At 42.8% G+C, this 18,526-nt stretch overlaps 1 protein-coding gene across 1 annotated transcript in view; it reads right to left on the reverse strand.

The window, feature by feature from the left end:
* Positions 1-18,526, reverse strand: part of LOC139466683 (synaptojanin-2-like) — a 62,651-nt gene that overhangs the window by 20,861 nt on the left and 23,264 nt on the right. Inside the window, exons 15-23 of the mRNA XM_071248305.1 lie at positions 17,445-17,603; positions 14,861-15,014; positions 13,804-13,882; positions 12,369-12,572; positions 11,398-11,648; positions 9,758-9,844; positions 8,869-9,089; positions 8,245-8,359; positions 5,970-6,073 (exon numbers count right to left, since the gene is read on the reverse strand). Coding sequence (XP_071104406.1) covers positions 5,970-6,073; positions 8,245-8,359; positions 8,869-9,089; positions 9,758-9,844; positions 11,398-11,648; positions 12,369-12,572; positions 13,804-13,882; positions 14,861-15,014; positions 17,445-17,603 — 1,374 coding nt within the window. The remainder of the gene's footprint in view (positions 1-5,969; positions 6,074-8,244; positions 8,360-8,868; positions 9,090-9,757; positions 9,845-11,397; positions 11,649-12,368; positions 12,573-13,803; positions 13,883-14,860; positions 15,015-17,444; positions 17,604-18,526) is intronic.

Below are 18,526 nucleotides of genomic sequence, written 5' to 3' on the forward strand. Positions count from 1 at the left end.
AGGAAATGGTGGGGATTTGCTTCTGTTTTCACATGTCATGCAAACACCTTTCTAGTTACAATCTACAGCTGGAGATCTGAGCATTGCGATGCAGTAGACACTGTCAGTGTCTGTCCAAAATTAATTGTCATATTGCACCATTTCACAGTGCTAGGTTAATATTTGAAGCTGGTTGGGTTTGAGAAAGACGAGATTTTAAACTAATACCTACTGTTTATACATGAATATGTCCATGGACAGTGTGAGGGGTTGGGAACTTCAGGACAAGATCTTGTCGTCCATGCCTTGTGGGTGGATAGTTTTGAGGTCAAAGACCTATTTTAATTCAATGGGTCGGTGCTAAGCTGTGCTCTGATCTGACTCGGGGTCTGGTTTCAGCTGTTCTATGATCAGATTATCAGTATGTACAGTCAAGATATTTTATGTAAAGTGTAATAATGGGAAAATTGCGTTTTGGTTATTATTCCGAATTGACCAAACTGTCTTGGTCAGCTTAGTTTTAGAAATGAAACATGATAGGAAGGCATGATTTTGACTAACACCTTTGTCATAGGCTTACGTAAATGTCATAGGTCTCAATAATATGGGAAGGACATACTCACCAAGATAGGGAGATTAACAAGTCAGTCTGTGATGACCGATCGCATCATCATCAGCAGCAAAAACGTTTGTTTATGTGAACCCTTCAGTGACAGATGAGTGAAGCCAGGTGAATGTTTGATATGTTTTATTATATGTCTACAGTGTGGTTCCTAGAAGGCTATGTACATCAACACAGTCAACAAACAACAATACTGTCATGGAATGTTTCTCCATACAACGTGAAAGACTAGATAATGCCAACAAAAACATTGATGGTTGCTTCTCTGAATCTGTCCTCACCAACAAACATGCGGGACAATGTTTTTCACTAAGTCAAAATTCATATCTCCAGAAGCAATCATTTCCTGCCATTTTTCCACATGAAAATAAAAGGGCTCATCAGTTTTCTGTAAGTCATTATTTTGCCTGTTTTATCTGCCTATGTGGTAGAACTATGGCATGTAGTTTACAGGTACGCCTGCACCAAGATGCTCACTTCTATAACTACAGTTAACGTCAACAGGCCACTGCCACCATTACATGCCAACCAAGATGGCTGCCACACTGAAAGGACAACATGTTTCTCTACCTACACATCAGCAGATGAAACATTCAACTTTTGGCATTGATTAAGTGTGTTGTGTGTTTTGAAGAAAATGTACATCTCTGAATAAGGATAAATGAAAACCAACATGACCATGTCAGTATGTGAATACTTTGGCCATAAATCAAGAAAATAAGCCAATTACATTCATAAAAATTATGTGAAGGGAAAGTATGTCACTGTTGTGGTCCCTACTGATTATGCTTGCAGTCACTGACACCTCGAGGGAAGCACAATGATGAGTGGGGCCACACTGCGACTGTGTAGAGATCCATGTGATCTGTGAGAAGTGGGTGTACCCCAGACACTGAACCATAGCTCTGTATAGAGATGCAGCTTGATGAGGGTGGGCACAGACGTGATGGGAGGGGGCACTACAACTCCCTGTGTATGGAGATCCAAACTTGAAAAGCACCAAAGTCGACTGAGTTAGCCCCAGTTGGTCACAACACATTTCAATGAAGGAGCAAGATGGACAATTCAGAATTGAGTGGTTGAATTGGGTTTGAACACCAATTTGAATAGTTCTTTAGTTTTATCATAGTTTCAGTTTAACATAGTGGGAAACCCAAATTAAAGTAGGTCATGGATGTTTACCACGCATCATGATCGTAGGATTCTGGCATTCACAAGGGACTCAACTCTACAGAGACTGGCTGCACTTAAACGATTGGACCACTGAGCAGGTCAGACCAGCCAAATCAGACAGGGAAATGTTTAAGTAGTCTTTTGTAAGTTCAGAAGAATTGAATTGCTTTAATAGAACATGATCTAAATTATAACTTTTCCTTTTGCTTCAACACTTTAATTGCTTGATATATCCTCATAGTATTTTGAATTGATGACAGCTGTCAATGTAATGAACAAGTTGGCCAATATTCTATGACCCTGTGGAATGTGAGCTGGACATGGAAGTTCTTTGTGTCTATGTATGAACAGAATACAGCCTTCAGCATTGTGCGGATGGGGTGCTGACTACACAGATGAGATTCACATGGATCAAACAACTGCTGCAAACAAACAAGAATATCACAGATTGTCTGCTGTGAGAAGCTGTATACAGCATAGCACTGAATAGAATACTGTAAATCATTGGTTACATCTAGACAAGACCCATGAAGATCTGGATAGAATAGGTCTTCAGCAACCCATTCTTGCCGTAAAAGGCGACTATGCTTGTCGTAAGAGGCAACTATGCTTGTCGTAAGAGGCGACAAATGGGATCGGGTGGTCAGTTCGCTGACTTGGTTGATGCATGTCATCGATCCCAATTGTGTGGATCGATGCTCATGACATCAATCACTGGATTGTCTGGTCCAGACTCAATTATTTACAGACCGCCGTCATATAGCTGGAACATTGCTGAGTGCGGCGTAAAACAACAAACCAAACCAAAAACATCTGGACAATGATGTTCACCAGGCTGTACCAGCTGTGTAAAAGGGTGTTCTGGTCAAGGTAATAGGATTCGTTTAGCCTTATGTGACCAGGTTAAGTTACTGCGCTGTATATACATGTATCCGGGAGAGGACACTGATAGTCTTGGTACACTGGTATGAGAAGAGATTGTGCAGTAGCAATGTGTAGGAGCCATTTATTACCGAGCGTTACAGCACAAATGTGATTGTTTAAAATTATCTACTTTTGGACGGGGAATAACAACACCTTTTTAGGACCACAGAATTTGCATTAGTTGAGAAATGAGCAAAACTCTAAGAAAGAATTTGAAAGTAAGCATGTGTGTTTATGTGGATGAGCATCAGACCTTGTCCTGTTTCCTTTGGACTTGTGACAACAGTAAATGTAACAGTCGGGCTATAATGTATTTAAAAGTCTGATCTCAAGGTTTCAAGAAGTTTTATTCGAATATACACATGTACATTATATAAGCACCACCTGTTTCAAAATCCAATTCCCAAAAGTAATGACAAACCCTGATGTGAACTCAATTGAACACCTTTGGGAGAGCTAGAGACCCCGAATGAACTGTCCCAGGCACTGCACCGGGAATGGCGGAGGACCAGGCGTTCTGTTTGTCAATTTACAACTCTTTTGTCATGTTTCCAACAATGAATCACACCAGTCAATTTTTTAATGTACTACATATCCAAGAAAGTGGGTGGTGCTTAATTAATGCTAATGTGTAAGTTTGAATTCTTGGACCCAAGTAGCTTGACTTAGATCTAGATGAAGGCAATACAAACAAGGGCAAAAAAATCTCACAGAGACTACACAGACTTTGTCTTTTTCTCATGAGGTTCAAACATTTTTGAGCCCATATTAACCATACTTATGAACTTTATGAAATTAGCTAGCCAGGAGTCCAAAACTTGAAAGTTTAAAGAAGAAAAACAATCCATTTTAGCCATTTTTATGCTATTATTTAAAAGTTTTCCAGTGGACCTAATAGGTCCTTTATCCTACTTCGTCCTTTGTATAATGTTGATTTCCTTACACGTAAAGGGGGATAACTCAGAGTTGCATATATGTAAAACAAGTATACCATACACATCTTAAAAAGTCCACATTAACAATGTAAACCAATAATGGCTGTATAAAAAGACAATGTACAAAAAGATATCTACAAAGTCTCAATAACAAATCTTGCAAAAAAAAGTGTAACAAACAGCTTCTATTACACAGGTGGTATTATGCTGGGGGACGGGGGAATTCTCAATCTGGCAAGACTAGGGACGCATCTACTCAAAGATCCATTTACACTAACCAGAAAATTGTTGCCTACCATTTGGTGTGTGAAATAAATACATGTACCATGTGTTATTTACAATGAATGTCTTCACAACATTCTAAATTCTCACACAGGTGACTTTCTAGATTCACAAGTACAGGACTTTTTGATGAAATAAATACCCTATCTCCTTACACTATACACAGCGATCTGTGATATCTACAGCTAGAGCACCTGACATGCCTAGTTTGGCTAGATCTACTTGAAGTGGCTCCTCCATGTACAGTGTGTAGCCAGCGCTGTTCACCCACCCTGCCCATGATGCCTCCTACTGTCTTGGTGGGACAGGGGGTACTGCAGCTGGGCGACTGGGTACAGGGGGAGGACCCATCATTGGGGGAGGAGCAACATCTGGTGGGCCAGGGCGGACAGGGATAGGGGGAGGGGGTAGATTGGGTGGGGGTATAGAAGGGGGCATATTTGAGCTTTGGGACCTATCTGAATCCTGGGCTGCAACTTCTGGTGGAAATGAATCTAGCCTGGGTGGAGGTGGGGGTGGTTCAGTGGGGCAGCTGGGTGGAGCAGGAGGGGACTCCTGGGGGCAGTCTCCAAAGTGTGTTGGGGAGGGGGATTGGAAGGGTTCACTTCGCTCAGGGCCTCCAACAGGCTCCGACGGACATGTCTCCAGCGCTGGAGGTGTTGGTGGAGGACTGACGTCCGGACATGGAGGATCAGACATGGGAGATCTCGATGTCCCATCTGGTGGTCGTATGGGTACAGGGGGTGGGTCATGACTGAGAAACTTGGGTATTGCACTTGTATCAAATGGGTCGGGCTCACTGCTGGTGTCCCCGAACAAAGGAGCATCTAAAATATTATGAGAACTTTGACTAGATGTTTCTTCTGATCGAGATCCAAGAGGTGGACCACTGGGTACAGGGGGAGGTGGTCTGCCTACTGCAGACAGTGGTCGATGTGGTGGTTTCACTACGAAGGGATCATCCGGGTCTGAGACTGGAGATATCACAGCACTCTGCACGTCCTTCCTGGGAGCTGGCCGGGGTCGGGCTACAGGGGCAGGGGCTCCAGCAACCTCCCCACCGGACTTGACCGACGCCAAGTTCTCCATACTGCGGAACCTCGGCATCGGTTTGGGAGGGACCTGGTTGATGGAGGAGGCGTCAGGACCTGCCATGTCCTGGGCAGTCCGACTTCGGGGGATTGGTGTAGGTGCAGCCAAAGATGAAGTGGAGGAAGACATGGCTGGAAGAGAACGAAAATAATAGCAGTCACTGAACTAGTGAAACTGTGCAATCAGTGTTATCTTCTTTCTACTTTACAAAACTATGGCCTTCAGTATTTGCTTCTGTTCTCAGAAAATAACGATTCATTTGCACTGTACAAAAAATAATTTGATTTCCAGTATCATTCCTTAGCAAAATTAAATATCTGAATAACATAATAATGTACCAATGACATAATTCTGATGTTGACCTACAGAAACTGGCTGTTGAGAAAGGTGTTTCATACATACCTCCAACAGGTGCAGGAGTGTTGCTTGGCATCATGGGAGGTGGTAAATTAACATCCGCGTTTCCTTGGTTACCACCCATCAGGTTACCTATCAATTTCTGTGCCTCTTCAATACTGCTAGCATGTGTGTGATGTGTTACGTTGGTGGGGAGACCAATAGAAGAGATCTACAAAAGGAGGGAGGTCATGCGAGGTTAATAGAAACACACACTGGGTTATTGATCATCAGATGAAGATCAGAAATCAAATATTTATTTCCATGCCCCAAAGTTAAGTTGCTGCAACTGAGAACACATGTAGGGGCTGCTAAAGGCAGAAGTCACACAGTGACACTCACATCAGAAACTGTTTCATGGTTTGGTTAACACTGGATATCAACATCTCACATTCTGCATGAAACTGTTTGAAATGATAGTTAAGATGGTGACAACACGGATGAACAAAGACATAAATCACACAGCATTCTTTGATTCTAGCCACACTAAATCCAGAAGTGCACCCCACACTGTGGTCAGATCAGATCTAAGCCACAACAGAAGGAGAAGAGCCTGTTTAACTCACCACGCGGGGACCTCCCTTCCTGGCCTTCACGTTGGCTGAGGGTGGGGGGCGGAGGGGCTGGCGGATCTTGGGGGCCTCTCTCCCCACATTCCTCCCGGGAGAACCTGGCGGGAAGAGACACCAATACTACAGTCATACTATACTTTAAAGTAACTGTAGTTACTAAATATAGAACGATGAAGATCCAGGTTAGAATTGGTCTTCAGCAACCCATGCTTGTCGCAAGAGGCGACTAACAGGATTGGGTGGTTAGGATCTCTGACTTGATTGATGCATGTCATTGTATCCCAATTGCATAGATTGATGCTCATGATGTCAATCAAAGAATTGTCTGGTCCAGACTTGATTATTTACAGACTGCTGTCATAAAGCTGGAATATTACTGAGTTGGGCAACGAAAGACAAACAAACAAACAAAAAACAAATTTAAATATGGCAAATTAAAAATTAATACTTATTATGACTGTGTGGGTCACCAGTTGATCTTTTGTCTGTGCACACAACAATCTACTTGCCAAGACATACTACTTTAAACAACATTTTTATTGGCATAGGGATCAAAAAAAATATCAAACCTAATCATCTGATTATCTCTGACATTATATTATATCATGACAAAGTGCAAACTCTGTTGCTGAGGTGTCTGGCTCCATGGCTTCTTCCTTCCCCACAGGTTGCAAGAGAGTGCCATTCCCAGTGCTTGACTCATCCACGTCACCATGGCAGCAGACACATTTCTTACAACCTGATTCAAGCTTACCAACACTTAACAGATTGGAATGCTGCCCAAGCTTACACTCAAATAATTACAGCTATGTGGCTCTGTTGCTAATCTGAATATTATCAATATGTTATTTACAATTTTTAAGGTCAAACTTAACATATTTCAAAATGATGATTTCAGCACGCTTTCATTCATCATAACAAAGAACAACAAACAATGGCTTAATGAAAGGTCATGAAAGGTCAAAATAAAGTGGTATTTCTGTACACAGTTTGTATTGTAGGTCAAAGGCCATATCACACCAATAATCATGTTATTGGGCATACTACATACTTCTTGTACCGGTAGTCATAAATGACAAAAAATGAGCATGACAAAATGGTTATCATGTCTAAAGTCGGATCAGAATCCTACGTGCACTGTTGCGAAGACCATCCATATACAGTTTCTACATAGGCCTTGTGTATTCATAGATGTCAAAATTATGGGATTGTGATGGCTTTTGACATCATATGAGGTGGCAAAAGAGTTCAGATGAGCTACCAAAAATAAAGTTAGGAGATAAACAAACTGTGATTTGAAATTTGACTGTCGATCTGATACCTCTTATTTTTCTATGTAAATTTCAAATGCATATGTTTAGAGGTATCAAATCTACAGTGCGACGACCTGAAATTTAAAATCACAGTATGTTTCTCTCAATCATACCATTTTAGTAGTATGTACTTATGTTTATCAAGTGTATTTTAATTTCAGCTTCTATTTCAATTCCTGAGTCTTAGTTCTAGTTCAAGCACTCAATCTAACCTGCTGCAATATTACAATAGTAGTCACCATTGCGCTTGCTGGCTGTGTTGTTTCTCTGGGTCTCCATTGTTTTGCCCCAGCTGCCTATATTCAGTGATAGGGTGCACCCATGTGACTCGTCACCCCTCTTGGAGTGTTCAAGTCAGTCTTACCATCGCTGGATAGATTTCCATTTATCACAGGTAGGTTTATGTGTTAGTTTAGAGTTGTTGTATATACATAAGAATGTTACCATAATTATGTCATGTTACAATCTAAAAAACTTTTTTCCAAGTCAATGAAAGTCAGTGACATAGCACAAGCTAACCTCTGCTCAATCGAACAACTGTTTTCTGTATATATGAATTTGTTTTAATTCTTTTTCAATGTCCCATTAAATCATGTTGGCAAGACAAATTTGTGTTAGCAAGATCACTCGGGTTACATGAGGTTTTCTGCGTCCCTCGATTCCTTCAACAAGCCACTCTGGTTACACCATGACGTCAAGAAGGCTTTGAAAACAGCTTACAGCAGCCCTTGTTATACGCACTGTCGATAGATCAATGTTTTCATACGCCATGTTTTTGGGTGACATGGTGACTTTGAGGTATCAAATGGACATAGACACCTGATTTTGAACAATGAGAAGCAAGCATTCTTCAGTGTTGTGTCACGGTAGAATGTATGACAACCATCCAAGGGTGTGTGTGTCCAAGATGTCTGATGACACAACTGGAATAAAGTCTTTACATTGTTACATCTCACCTGGGGGGCCTTGACTAGATGCTGCTGCTTTAGGTGGCCCCCCGGGGGGACGCTGTGGCGGTGGAGGCTTAGCAGGAGGGGCGCCGGGCCTCTGTGGAGGCTGTTTGCGGGGCATCTGTGACAAATACAAAAATATATGTTTGTTTACGATAAATGTGAGGAGTCAGATCACACATGCCTCAGTAAAAGCTGTGTCATCATGCTTTGCATGTGCTGGAATAGCGGATTATCAAGTTTCGGGCCAACAGCTAATAGTGTCAACAACATCTAAGTCAATTTGCATACTTTGAAAAATATTTCCCAATTTAAAGATTTCCAAAACATGACTCTCCACAGTATTTATATGGCCCCATTGGTTGAGAGAGTAGCATGTACAGAAGTGTCACAAAATGGGGTATGCAAATTTGAAACCAAAAGCCCCAAGCTGGACCAATGTTGGAAGTGAAGGATAGAACATGCCTTCACAGGCTTGGTGCTAAAAGTGAAGGGTACGGGGATCTCTACAGAACATCCCTGGAGACTCCTGTGTAAATGCATCTGGCATCTCAACAGTAGAGTTAGTATTAGGTTATCCTGAGATTTGAAAAATAAAGACAGATAGTGAGATGTTCACATTCAAACTACCTCAGGCGATGGTGCGCTCCGAAGTCTGGCCCCAGGCTCTGGAACAATGAGGCCCTCAGCCCCACCCGGAGGTACGACACCAGCACCGGGGCCAGCAGCAGGGCGTGGCGGAGGTTTGTCAGGGCGGGACGGGGCTGCTGGGGGTCGACTCGGGGGTCCTCCAGGGGGTCCCCCAGGGATGTCAGTCAGTGTTTCCTCCTGTACAGCTGGACTGTTGCGGCCTGTGGGAAACAACAATATGTCACATACCGGTACACCTGAGTGATTCTGTGGGTATGTGGGTGGTCAGGTGAGTGAGTGAGTTGGTGGATGGTTGGGTGGTGTTTGAATTGGGTTTAACATCACATTGCATATGGTTTGTAACGAAATACAGCTCAATTATAACAATACATGCATGACACAGATGGACATCATGACGATCAACAGTAAAGGGTGCACGACGACACCATTTAATATATTTTCATTAAAATTGTGATGGAGGAATGCAGTGTATACAAGATATGGAAGACTGACGATGTAAGTGAAACCCTGTGATGTATCCCAGCATTAAGTAACTAAAAGGAGAGGGTGGGTCCTGGGGTCCATGAGCTATTTTCCATGGTACCTGAATCTAGTGATCCCCTACATCTTTAACTTTGAATATAGAGGTAATGACAAGGGCTGATCCCACAAGAAGAATCTGTGGGTGGGGGAGCTTCCTTACTGGTAGTGGCTCATTACTACCGCTGTATACATCTTATTCAGCTTCACATTTATTTGATCATATTGAAAGAAAAAGGATATGAATATATAGCCTAGGTTATGTGCCATATCAGATCCTGGTGAACAATGCATGAAGATGCATGCTGCAGCACACTGTTACCCGGTTGAGGGGGAAATGGGGACTGACCTGAGGATGACGGACTACTGTTCCTGGACAGTGGGGCCAGGGGAGCGGGCAGCATGGCGTCCTCCCCAGCCAGAAGGTCACCCTCGTCTGGAACATGACAACATGGTGAATAGGACTCACAGTGAACTAAACTCAGGCTGAATCATATCACTTCATACTTCATGTTCCATATCAGAAATAATGACACTTCAGTATACTGGTCCTTGATAATCAGTTTAACATCCCTTTCACTGAACATTTTCATTTCATCATGTCTACCATCACTTTTCAAATTACGTTTTTATATGGACCATGCCGTGGGTCATGAGAAATAGCTCATTTAAACATGTAGTGATGAAAAAGGCTGAATAACTAAAAACATTTACTGTTTCTTCATCATATGTTGTCAATCTGACAGAAGGCATGTGTCACAGCTAACAGACACACTGACAGAAGGCCTGTGTCACAGCTAACAGACATACTGACAGATTGCCTGTGTCACAGCTAACAGACACACTGACAGAAGGCCTGTGTCACAGCTAACAGACATACTGACAGAGGGCCTGTGTCACAGCTAACAGACATACTGACAGACGGCCTGTGTCACAGCTAACAGACACACTGACAGAAGGCCTGTGTCACAGCTAACAGACACATTGACAGAAGGCCTGTGTCACAGCTAACAGACACACTGACAGAAGGCCTGTGTCACAGCTAACAGACATACTGACAGAAGGCCTGTGTCACAGCTAACAGACACACTGACAGAAGGCCTGTGTCACAGCTAACAGACATACTGACAGAGGGCCTGTGTCACAGCTAACAGACATACTGACAGAAGGCCTGTGTCACAGCTAACAGACATACTGACAGAAGGCCTGTGTCACAGCTAACAGACAAACTGACAGAAGGCCTGTGTCACAGCTAACAGACACACTGACAGAAGGCCTGTGTCACAGCTAACAGACACACTGACAGAAGGCCTGTGTCACAGCTAACAGACACACTGACAGAAGGCCTGTGTCTCAGCTAACAGACATACTGACAGAAGGCCTGTGTCACAGCTAACAGACATACTGACAGAAGGCCTGTGTCACAGTTAACAGACATACTGACAGAAGGCCTGTGTCACAGCTAACAGACATACTGACAGAAGGCCTGTGTCACAGCTAACAGACACACTGACAGAAGGCCTGTGTCACAGCTAACAGACATACTGACAGAAGGCCTGTGTCACAGCTAACAGACACACTGACAGAAGGCCTGTGTCACAGCTAACAGACATACTGACAGAAGGCCTGTGTCACAGCTAACAGACACACTGACAGAAGGCCTGTGTCACAGCTAACAGACATACTGACAGAAGGCCTGTGTCACAGCTAACAGACATACTGACAGAAGGCCTGTGTCACAGCTAACAGACATACTGACAGAAGGCCTGTGTCACAGCTGACAGACACACTGACAGAAGGCCTGTGTCACAACTTACAGGAGGCCTGTCAATGATAACATACAAGGCACCTGTTCTCCTTGGAGGAGAAACCTCTGGTGCAAAGCCATGGTTGCTGCCAGAAGACCACGGCCCTGTTTATATTCATCTTCCGATCCAGTCTAATCTGGCTTCATGGAGTCCCTTAAAAGCAAGAAAGACTGGTACTCACCATCATCCATGACATAGTCCATGGCGGGCATGCTGAAGTCATCTCCCAGTAGACTGTTGGAGAACTGATTGTACAAAGCTGTTGTGTTGAGGGCACACATTTTCAGCTCTTTCTCGATGACATTACGCCAGTCTGGAGTGCACAGTCTCACCCGGATAGTCTCCCCGTTGACCTGCTGCTGGTCGAGAGCCTGGGCATCGAGAGCACTGTCACCACTCTTGTAGATGACCCACATGTCACTGCCCACAAATCTGTGTGAATGGAGATCACATATTCTGTTTAAACAACTGGTACAGAAACTGCCTCCATTCATGCTGACATCTTGTCAGTGGTAACCTTCAGTTGTACGAAAGAAAATACCAGAATAATCAAACATAAAGAACATGATGTTAGTTCATCTTAGTTCAACACTGCTGGTAGCTAGGATTCATTTTTAAGAAAGAATATTGGACCTAAACAATATGTGAATGTTGTCAAACACTACAGTCAGCAATATTCCAGTAATATCATGGCAGCCTGGAGATAATCAAGTCTGGACCAAGCAAATAGGTGATTGAAAGCTTGAGCACCAACCTTCACCATGGACACAAATCACAGAGCCTAGCCATCCAGGTCATCTTAGTTTACTCTCACGACAAGCATAGATTACTGTGGACCTGACCGTGAAGATTCAGGTTAGAACAGATCTTCAGCAAACCATGCTTGTTGTAATAGGCGACTAACAGGATCAGGTGACCATGCTTGCTGAGTTGTTTGATGCATGTCATCATATCCAAATTGCATGGATCGATGCTCATGATGTCAGGTCCAGACTTGATTATTTACAGACCGCCGTCATAAAACTGGAATATTGCTGGGTGCGGCGTTAAACAACAAACAAATACTGTGGACTAATTCAACCACAGAATTCCCAAAGGAATGGCCACAACGAGGGTCGTTGTGTCGTGTGTTGATGCTGTTGTGCGACCCACCTGACCACTGTGACGTCCCCCACCTCAGTGAAAGTGCTGACCACCTGGTCGATAGTATCATCGTCAAACTCCGCCCCCGAGGCCAGTGACACGATGACAGTGCCATCTGGTGGTCCCTGGTGAGCTACAACCTCGTGCATCACTCTCTCCTTGCAAGCCTCGTCAACAGCCAGCACATCAATGTCCAGCAGGGCCAGCACAGGCCTGAATCAGAAAGCAGACATAGCACTGGCACTATGAACACAAGGTGATACTTGTGTGTTCCACAGACGACTCAGGCAGTACACTGAGTCTGAATAAGGATTTCTGCTGTAATAAGAGTATTAAAAGTTGTAGCAGTATCACTCGGGGTACATGTGGTTGAGGGACGCATAAAACCACATGTACACCGAGTGATACTGGTAAACCGAATTTATACTACAGACAATTTTGACATTTGTCAAAGAACTAAAACAATTCAAATTGATTGAAAATAGCTGTACGATTGAGCTGAGGTTAACTTGTGCTCTGTCACCTGACTCTCATTGACTTGGAAAAAGCATGTTGCTTTTTGCATCAAAGCAGGGTATTATGAATTTATTCTCCCTCTTAGAAATCCATGTATAATCTGTCTTGTTTGTGGCAGGGTATAAGGGATTTATTCTCCTGGTGAGAAATTTATTTCCCTCCAAGGCGGATACATTTTAAGTTGTAGCAGGATCACGAGGGGTACATGGCGTTTTATGCGTCCTGCATTAGGTTTTGTAATACTCGCCACAATGAATTTATCTTACCTACATGTTTTAATATGACATTGAAAAAAAATTTCAATTGATTGACAACAGCTGTTTGATTGAGCTGAGGTTAGCTTGCGCTGTGTCACGTGACTTCCATTGACATAGCGTGTAGCTTTTAGCTTTGAAGCGGGTATAAAGGATTTACTCTGCCTCTTTCTTGTGCCGGGACATAAGAGATTTATTCCTCCGCATATAAATTTTTTCCCTCCAAGTTGGGATAAACAGTATTTTGTCAAGATCACGTGAACCAATTAGATCTCATCTTTCTGCAATGGAGGTATGATAATTAACTTTGTCCAAAATACGTTTTTCTAAAATATTTCTTATTTAATCTAACTGTCCAAATAAAGAAAGAAGGAGGTCAATGTGCACAAGAGGCACCTGTTAAAAGTCAAGGGGTTCTTGTCATAGTCAAAAACAAAACATACATGGGGTCATCCTGGAAATGAGACACTATTGATAAAACATTTTCCAGGACCTTAGACATTTATGAATATATAGGATGGGAACACATGATCTAGAAATAACACTAAAAATAACACTAGAAAGTAGGATCAGCAGTAGGTGTTGTTTCAGCCCAGTTATCTGGCATGACCTATTGTCACCCAATAGCATGCACACAAGGGAGACAGTGACTGGTGTGGGTGTTGGCTAGCTACCTGTGATCTGATGTCTTCAGGTCCGCCCGGTCATACAGTACCAGCTTCCCCTCACTCCAGCTGGGGTCATCTTCCTCCTCTGTAACACAACACTCCTCACATTACACCCCTCCTCCTCCTCCGTCTCTTCTTATACAGAACAAAGAGATTATTTGGCACCAGTAGGTCTTTCTTGATAATATTGGATGGGTCATGAAGCAGCTGGGTTCCATATTAAAACACTAACTGTTCTTTACTATTGTAGTCTGTGAAGCCTCAAACACTGGCTCCCACTTACACTCGCACTCACGAATCTACAATTTACACATTCACACATCTACAATCTACACACTCACGCATCTACAATCTTCACACTCACACATCTACAATCTACACACTCACACATCTACAATCTACACACTCACACATCTACAATCTACACACTCACACATCTACAATTTACACACACACACATCTACCATTTACACACTCACACATCTACAATCTACACACTCACACATCTACAATCTTCACACTCACACATCTACAATCTACACACTCACACATCTACAATCTACACACTCACAGATCTACATCTACACATCACCAGCTCTACGTCTACACACTCACACATCACCAGCTCTACGTCTACACACTCACACATCACCAGCTCTACGTCTACACACTCACACATCACCAGCTCTACGTCTACACACTCACACATCACCAGCTCTACGTCTACACACTCACACATCACCAGCTCTACGTCTACACACTCACACATCACCAGCTCTACGTCTACACACTCACACATCACCAGCTCTACGTCTACACTCTCACACATCACCAGCTCTACGTCTACACTCTCACACATCACCAGCTCTACGTCTACACACTCACACATCACCAGCTCTACGTCTACACACTCACACATCACCAGCTCTACGTCTACACTCTCACACATCACCAGCTCTACGTCTACACACTCACACATCACCAGCTCTACGTCTACACACTCACACATCACCAGCTCTAGGTCTACACACTCACACATCACCAGCTCTACGTCTACACTTACGTTCTCTGGGCAGGAGGTGTTTGCGCCTCCACAGCACCCTGTCTGTCCACGCTGGTGTGCGGGACTTCTCGCTGGTGTCGTAGTCATCACTGAACAGATCGTACTTGTAGGTTGGTGGAAAGTTGGTCTTCCCCTCGTTGAATCCAGCAAACGACTACACAACAAGCACACATAACGACACATCATTCTTGGCAATTCTAGAGACACATCATTCTTGACAATTCTAATGAAGGCAATTGAAATGCAAGTGTTTTCATGAAACTACATGCAATGCAACTGTGATGATTTAATTTATGAGAGGTAGATAAAAGCTTTTGTTTAAATCATTGATCAAATCAATTTCTTTTGCAAGATCAGGCCTCAAAGTTTTAAAGTTTTACCAAGTAGCCATGTGGCTACAAGTATTTTGTTCCAGGTAGCCAGTGGTAACATCAAGAAGTCAAGCCAATATTGTAGGTAGCCAAACGCATTTGAAATGATCATTATCAAATAACTATTAAAATATGTACAAGTTATAGCACCAGTTTTTGTATATTAGTGGAAACTGTACTTGATTATTGTTTTTTGTGACTCGAACAATGATGCAGTTTATGTTACTTGATTATATCAGTATATCCTTGCTTATCCAATGAGCATTGTCATCTGAAATAAAGTACTAATTACATTAATATTTATGTATTTTGGTTCATTGTTGACTTTAGAAGGAATTATTTGCGAGTACAATTATTAGCAGACGTGTTTTCCAATATCAGCTGTTATTTTTTTTTGTGTCTACAGATGTTTAGCAATAGAATTTAGTTGCTACTAGATATTTTTCAAGGTAGTCATTTGGCTACCTCTGAGTTTTAGACAGTAGACAAACTGAAATTTAGGTCGCATTGGCTCCCGTTTTAGTTGCAACTTTGAGGCCTGAAGATCACATTTTCAGTGATCGAAAAACATTTAAAAAATGTGTTGTTTTGCCAAGAGATCCCTTATCACAAGTACTGGTATTATCATTTGGGTGACATCAGCGAAATAAAATAAAATACAATTAGGGGGATAAGAATACAAAGGGTTACTCCCCTTCCTTGACCTACTTTGAAGACTTTTCATAACTGAAAACAACTAAGATACGATGGGAAGAGGAAAAGGTACTCAAAATTGTAATTAAGACCGACGTGTGAATTTGGTGGGCATCAAATCCACAACCAACAAGCAGACTGAAACAGTATGTGAATCTCAAGGAAGCCCATACACAGATGACAATTCCTGTAACATTGGGTGATGAGATGAAATGGGGTTTAAAGGGGCACTGATCTAAACCAATTCCCCGGGACTGGTTGCTGCCTTTGTTATTGTTTTCCCCCGTGAATACCCGGATGATACACAACGCAACTGAGCGTGACCAGAGACTGGGCTACCGTCTGCAAGAACAGCTAAATAAACTTGGAAGCAATATTTGTTTTACCCATTTTTGAACACTGATTGGTTAACCATGATCTATAAAGATTTCGACAAAGGGCGCATGGTAATTAATTTCTTCAGCCTAAACAAACAGACAAAAAGAACGGCGGAGCTCATCGGTTGTCGTCATTTGGAAATACCCCTGATTGTTATACTTATAGTTAAAAAAAGTATCCATGCAGTGAAAGCATTTTTGGATTTCGGATTGTGTCAATAATATGATTACTACGTCCTTGTTGTCATCCACGTTTTCTAGTATAACCCTTGTGTATTTGTCATCATTCACTTGATGCTGAGTTAATGAATTTATTACAGGTATAATTAGTGGTAGCACCACTTTGATTACCTGACAAAGGTTCCCATTTGTCATTTATTGTGTCTGGGGTAATTATTCAATCTAAATCCAGGTTTGAAGTGAGGTGAAATGTGTGTTATGAATATGCACCTGGCAGCCCACCAAGAGATGAATGATCAGTTGATATACTTTTTTTGTAAATCAGCGGATCATTCGTAGTCATCAAAGGATTAACAGAAAATACATTGATTGATTAATCACTGTTATCTTGCACGGTGGATACCCTATGCCCTTATACTATCAATAAAAGTGACAAATGCCCTTACGAATTGCGCAGCACAGGTTGTGAACTAGTCTAGGTTTCTGCTATATCATCCGGGTACTCACGGGAAAAAAACAATAACAAAGGCAACAACCAGTCCCGGGGAATTGCTTTAGATCAGTGCCCCTTTAATGTCACGTCCAAGATTGTTGCATGTATGAAGCGACTACATGCACGTTTGTATGTGTAGCTGCTTGTAATGGTCCAAACTGATGCCAATTCTATAATGCTAGCCCACTGACATACCATGCTGTAGTTTAACATGAATACCCCACTCAGACACAGTATACTGACTCTGAGCCAACCAATCCTTGTTTTATCCCCTTAATGCTGAGTGTCAAGCCAGGTAACAACAAGTACCATCTTTTAACATCTTTTGGTATGACACGGCCGGGGATCGAACCCCGTACCTACCGCTCTCCAGGCGGATGCTCTACCACTAGACCACGGAGGGGGTCTGTAACATTGGGGTGAGTGACACAAGGAAGTATAACCAGTGATCCTGAAGACAAAGGACCTACCTTGCCCTCCGCCCTTTGTACATTGAGCTGGTCATAGTGCTGCAGTGCTGCCCAGTTCTCACTGCGGACCAGGTCCTTCACCTGGTCTATGTCCATGTCGATGCGGTAGTTGAAGTCTCCGCACCAGAACACGTAGTCGTGACTAGAGATAGTCCGGCCCTGCAATACACACGATTCTTATACCATACGCAATACACACAAATCCTTCACCAGACAAAAAACACACTTGTATGGTTCGTCCCTTCAATACACACCATGATGCCTGTTGTGTAACCAGGATGCCCGTTGTGTAACCAGGATGTCAGTCGTGTAACCATGATGCCCGTTGTGTAATGAGGATGCCCGTTGTGTAACCAGGATGCCCGTTGTGTGACCATGATGCCCGTTGTGTAACCAGGATGCCCGTTGTGTAACCAGAATGCCCGTTGTGTAACCAGGATGCCTATTGTGTAACAAGGATGCCCGTTGTGTAACCAGGATGCCCATTGTGTAACCAGGATGCCTATTGTGTAACAAGGATGCCCGTTGTGTAACCAGGATGCCCATTGTGTAACCAGGATGCCCGTTGTGTAACCAGGATGCCCGTTGTGTAACCAGGATGCCCATTGTGTAACCAGGATGCCTGTTGTGTAACCAGGATGCCCATTGTGTAACTAGGATGCCCGCTGTGTAACAAGGATGCCCGTTGTGTAACCAGGATGTCAGTCGTGTAACCAGGATGTCAGTCGTGTAACCAGGATGTCAGTTGTGTAACCAGGATGTCCATCGTGTTACCATAGTGTCTGTTATGCTGCTATGACATTTACCATATAACTATGTTACAATGTGTTTCATAACAAATACAAAGGTAAACGAGAACATGGCATGAATAGTTGACAAAACAATACTTACTGCTGCTAGAAATACATTAGTTTTGTCATAAGGATTGTATGAGTGTTCTACTCTCTGCCCAGCCATGGAGGGTCAAAATATAATTGATGAATGCGGTGAAAGTGTCCAGGCTATAGGAGACTTATCACCTACACAGGAATAAACTCAAAAACATGTCTCCCAATTCCTTTTTTTTGTGATACATTAGTTCA

The sequence above is a fragment of the Haliotis cracherodii genome, unplaced genomic scaffold, assembly GCF_022045235.1.
Source record: "Haliotis cracherodii isolate W230 unplaced genomic scaffold, xgHalCrac1.p SCAF_19, whole genome shotgun sequence".
Taxonomy (NCBI): domain Eukaryota; kingdom Metazoa; phylum Mollusca; class Gastropoda; order Lepetellida; family Haliotidae; genus Haliotis; species Haliotis cracherodii.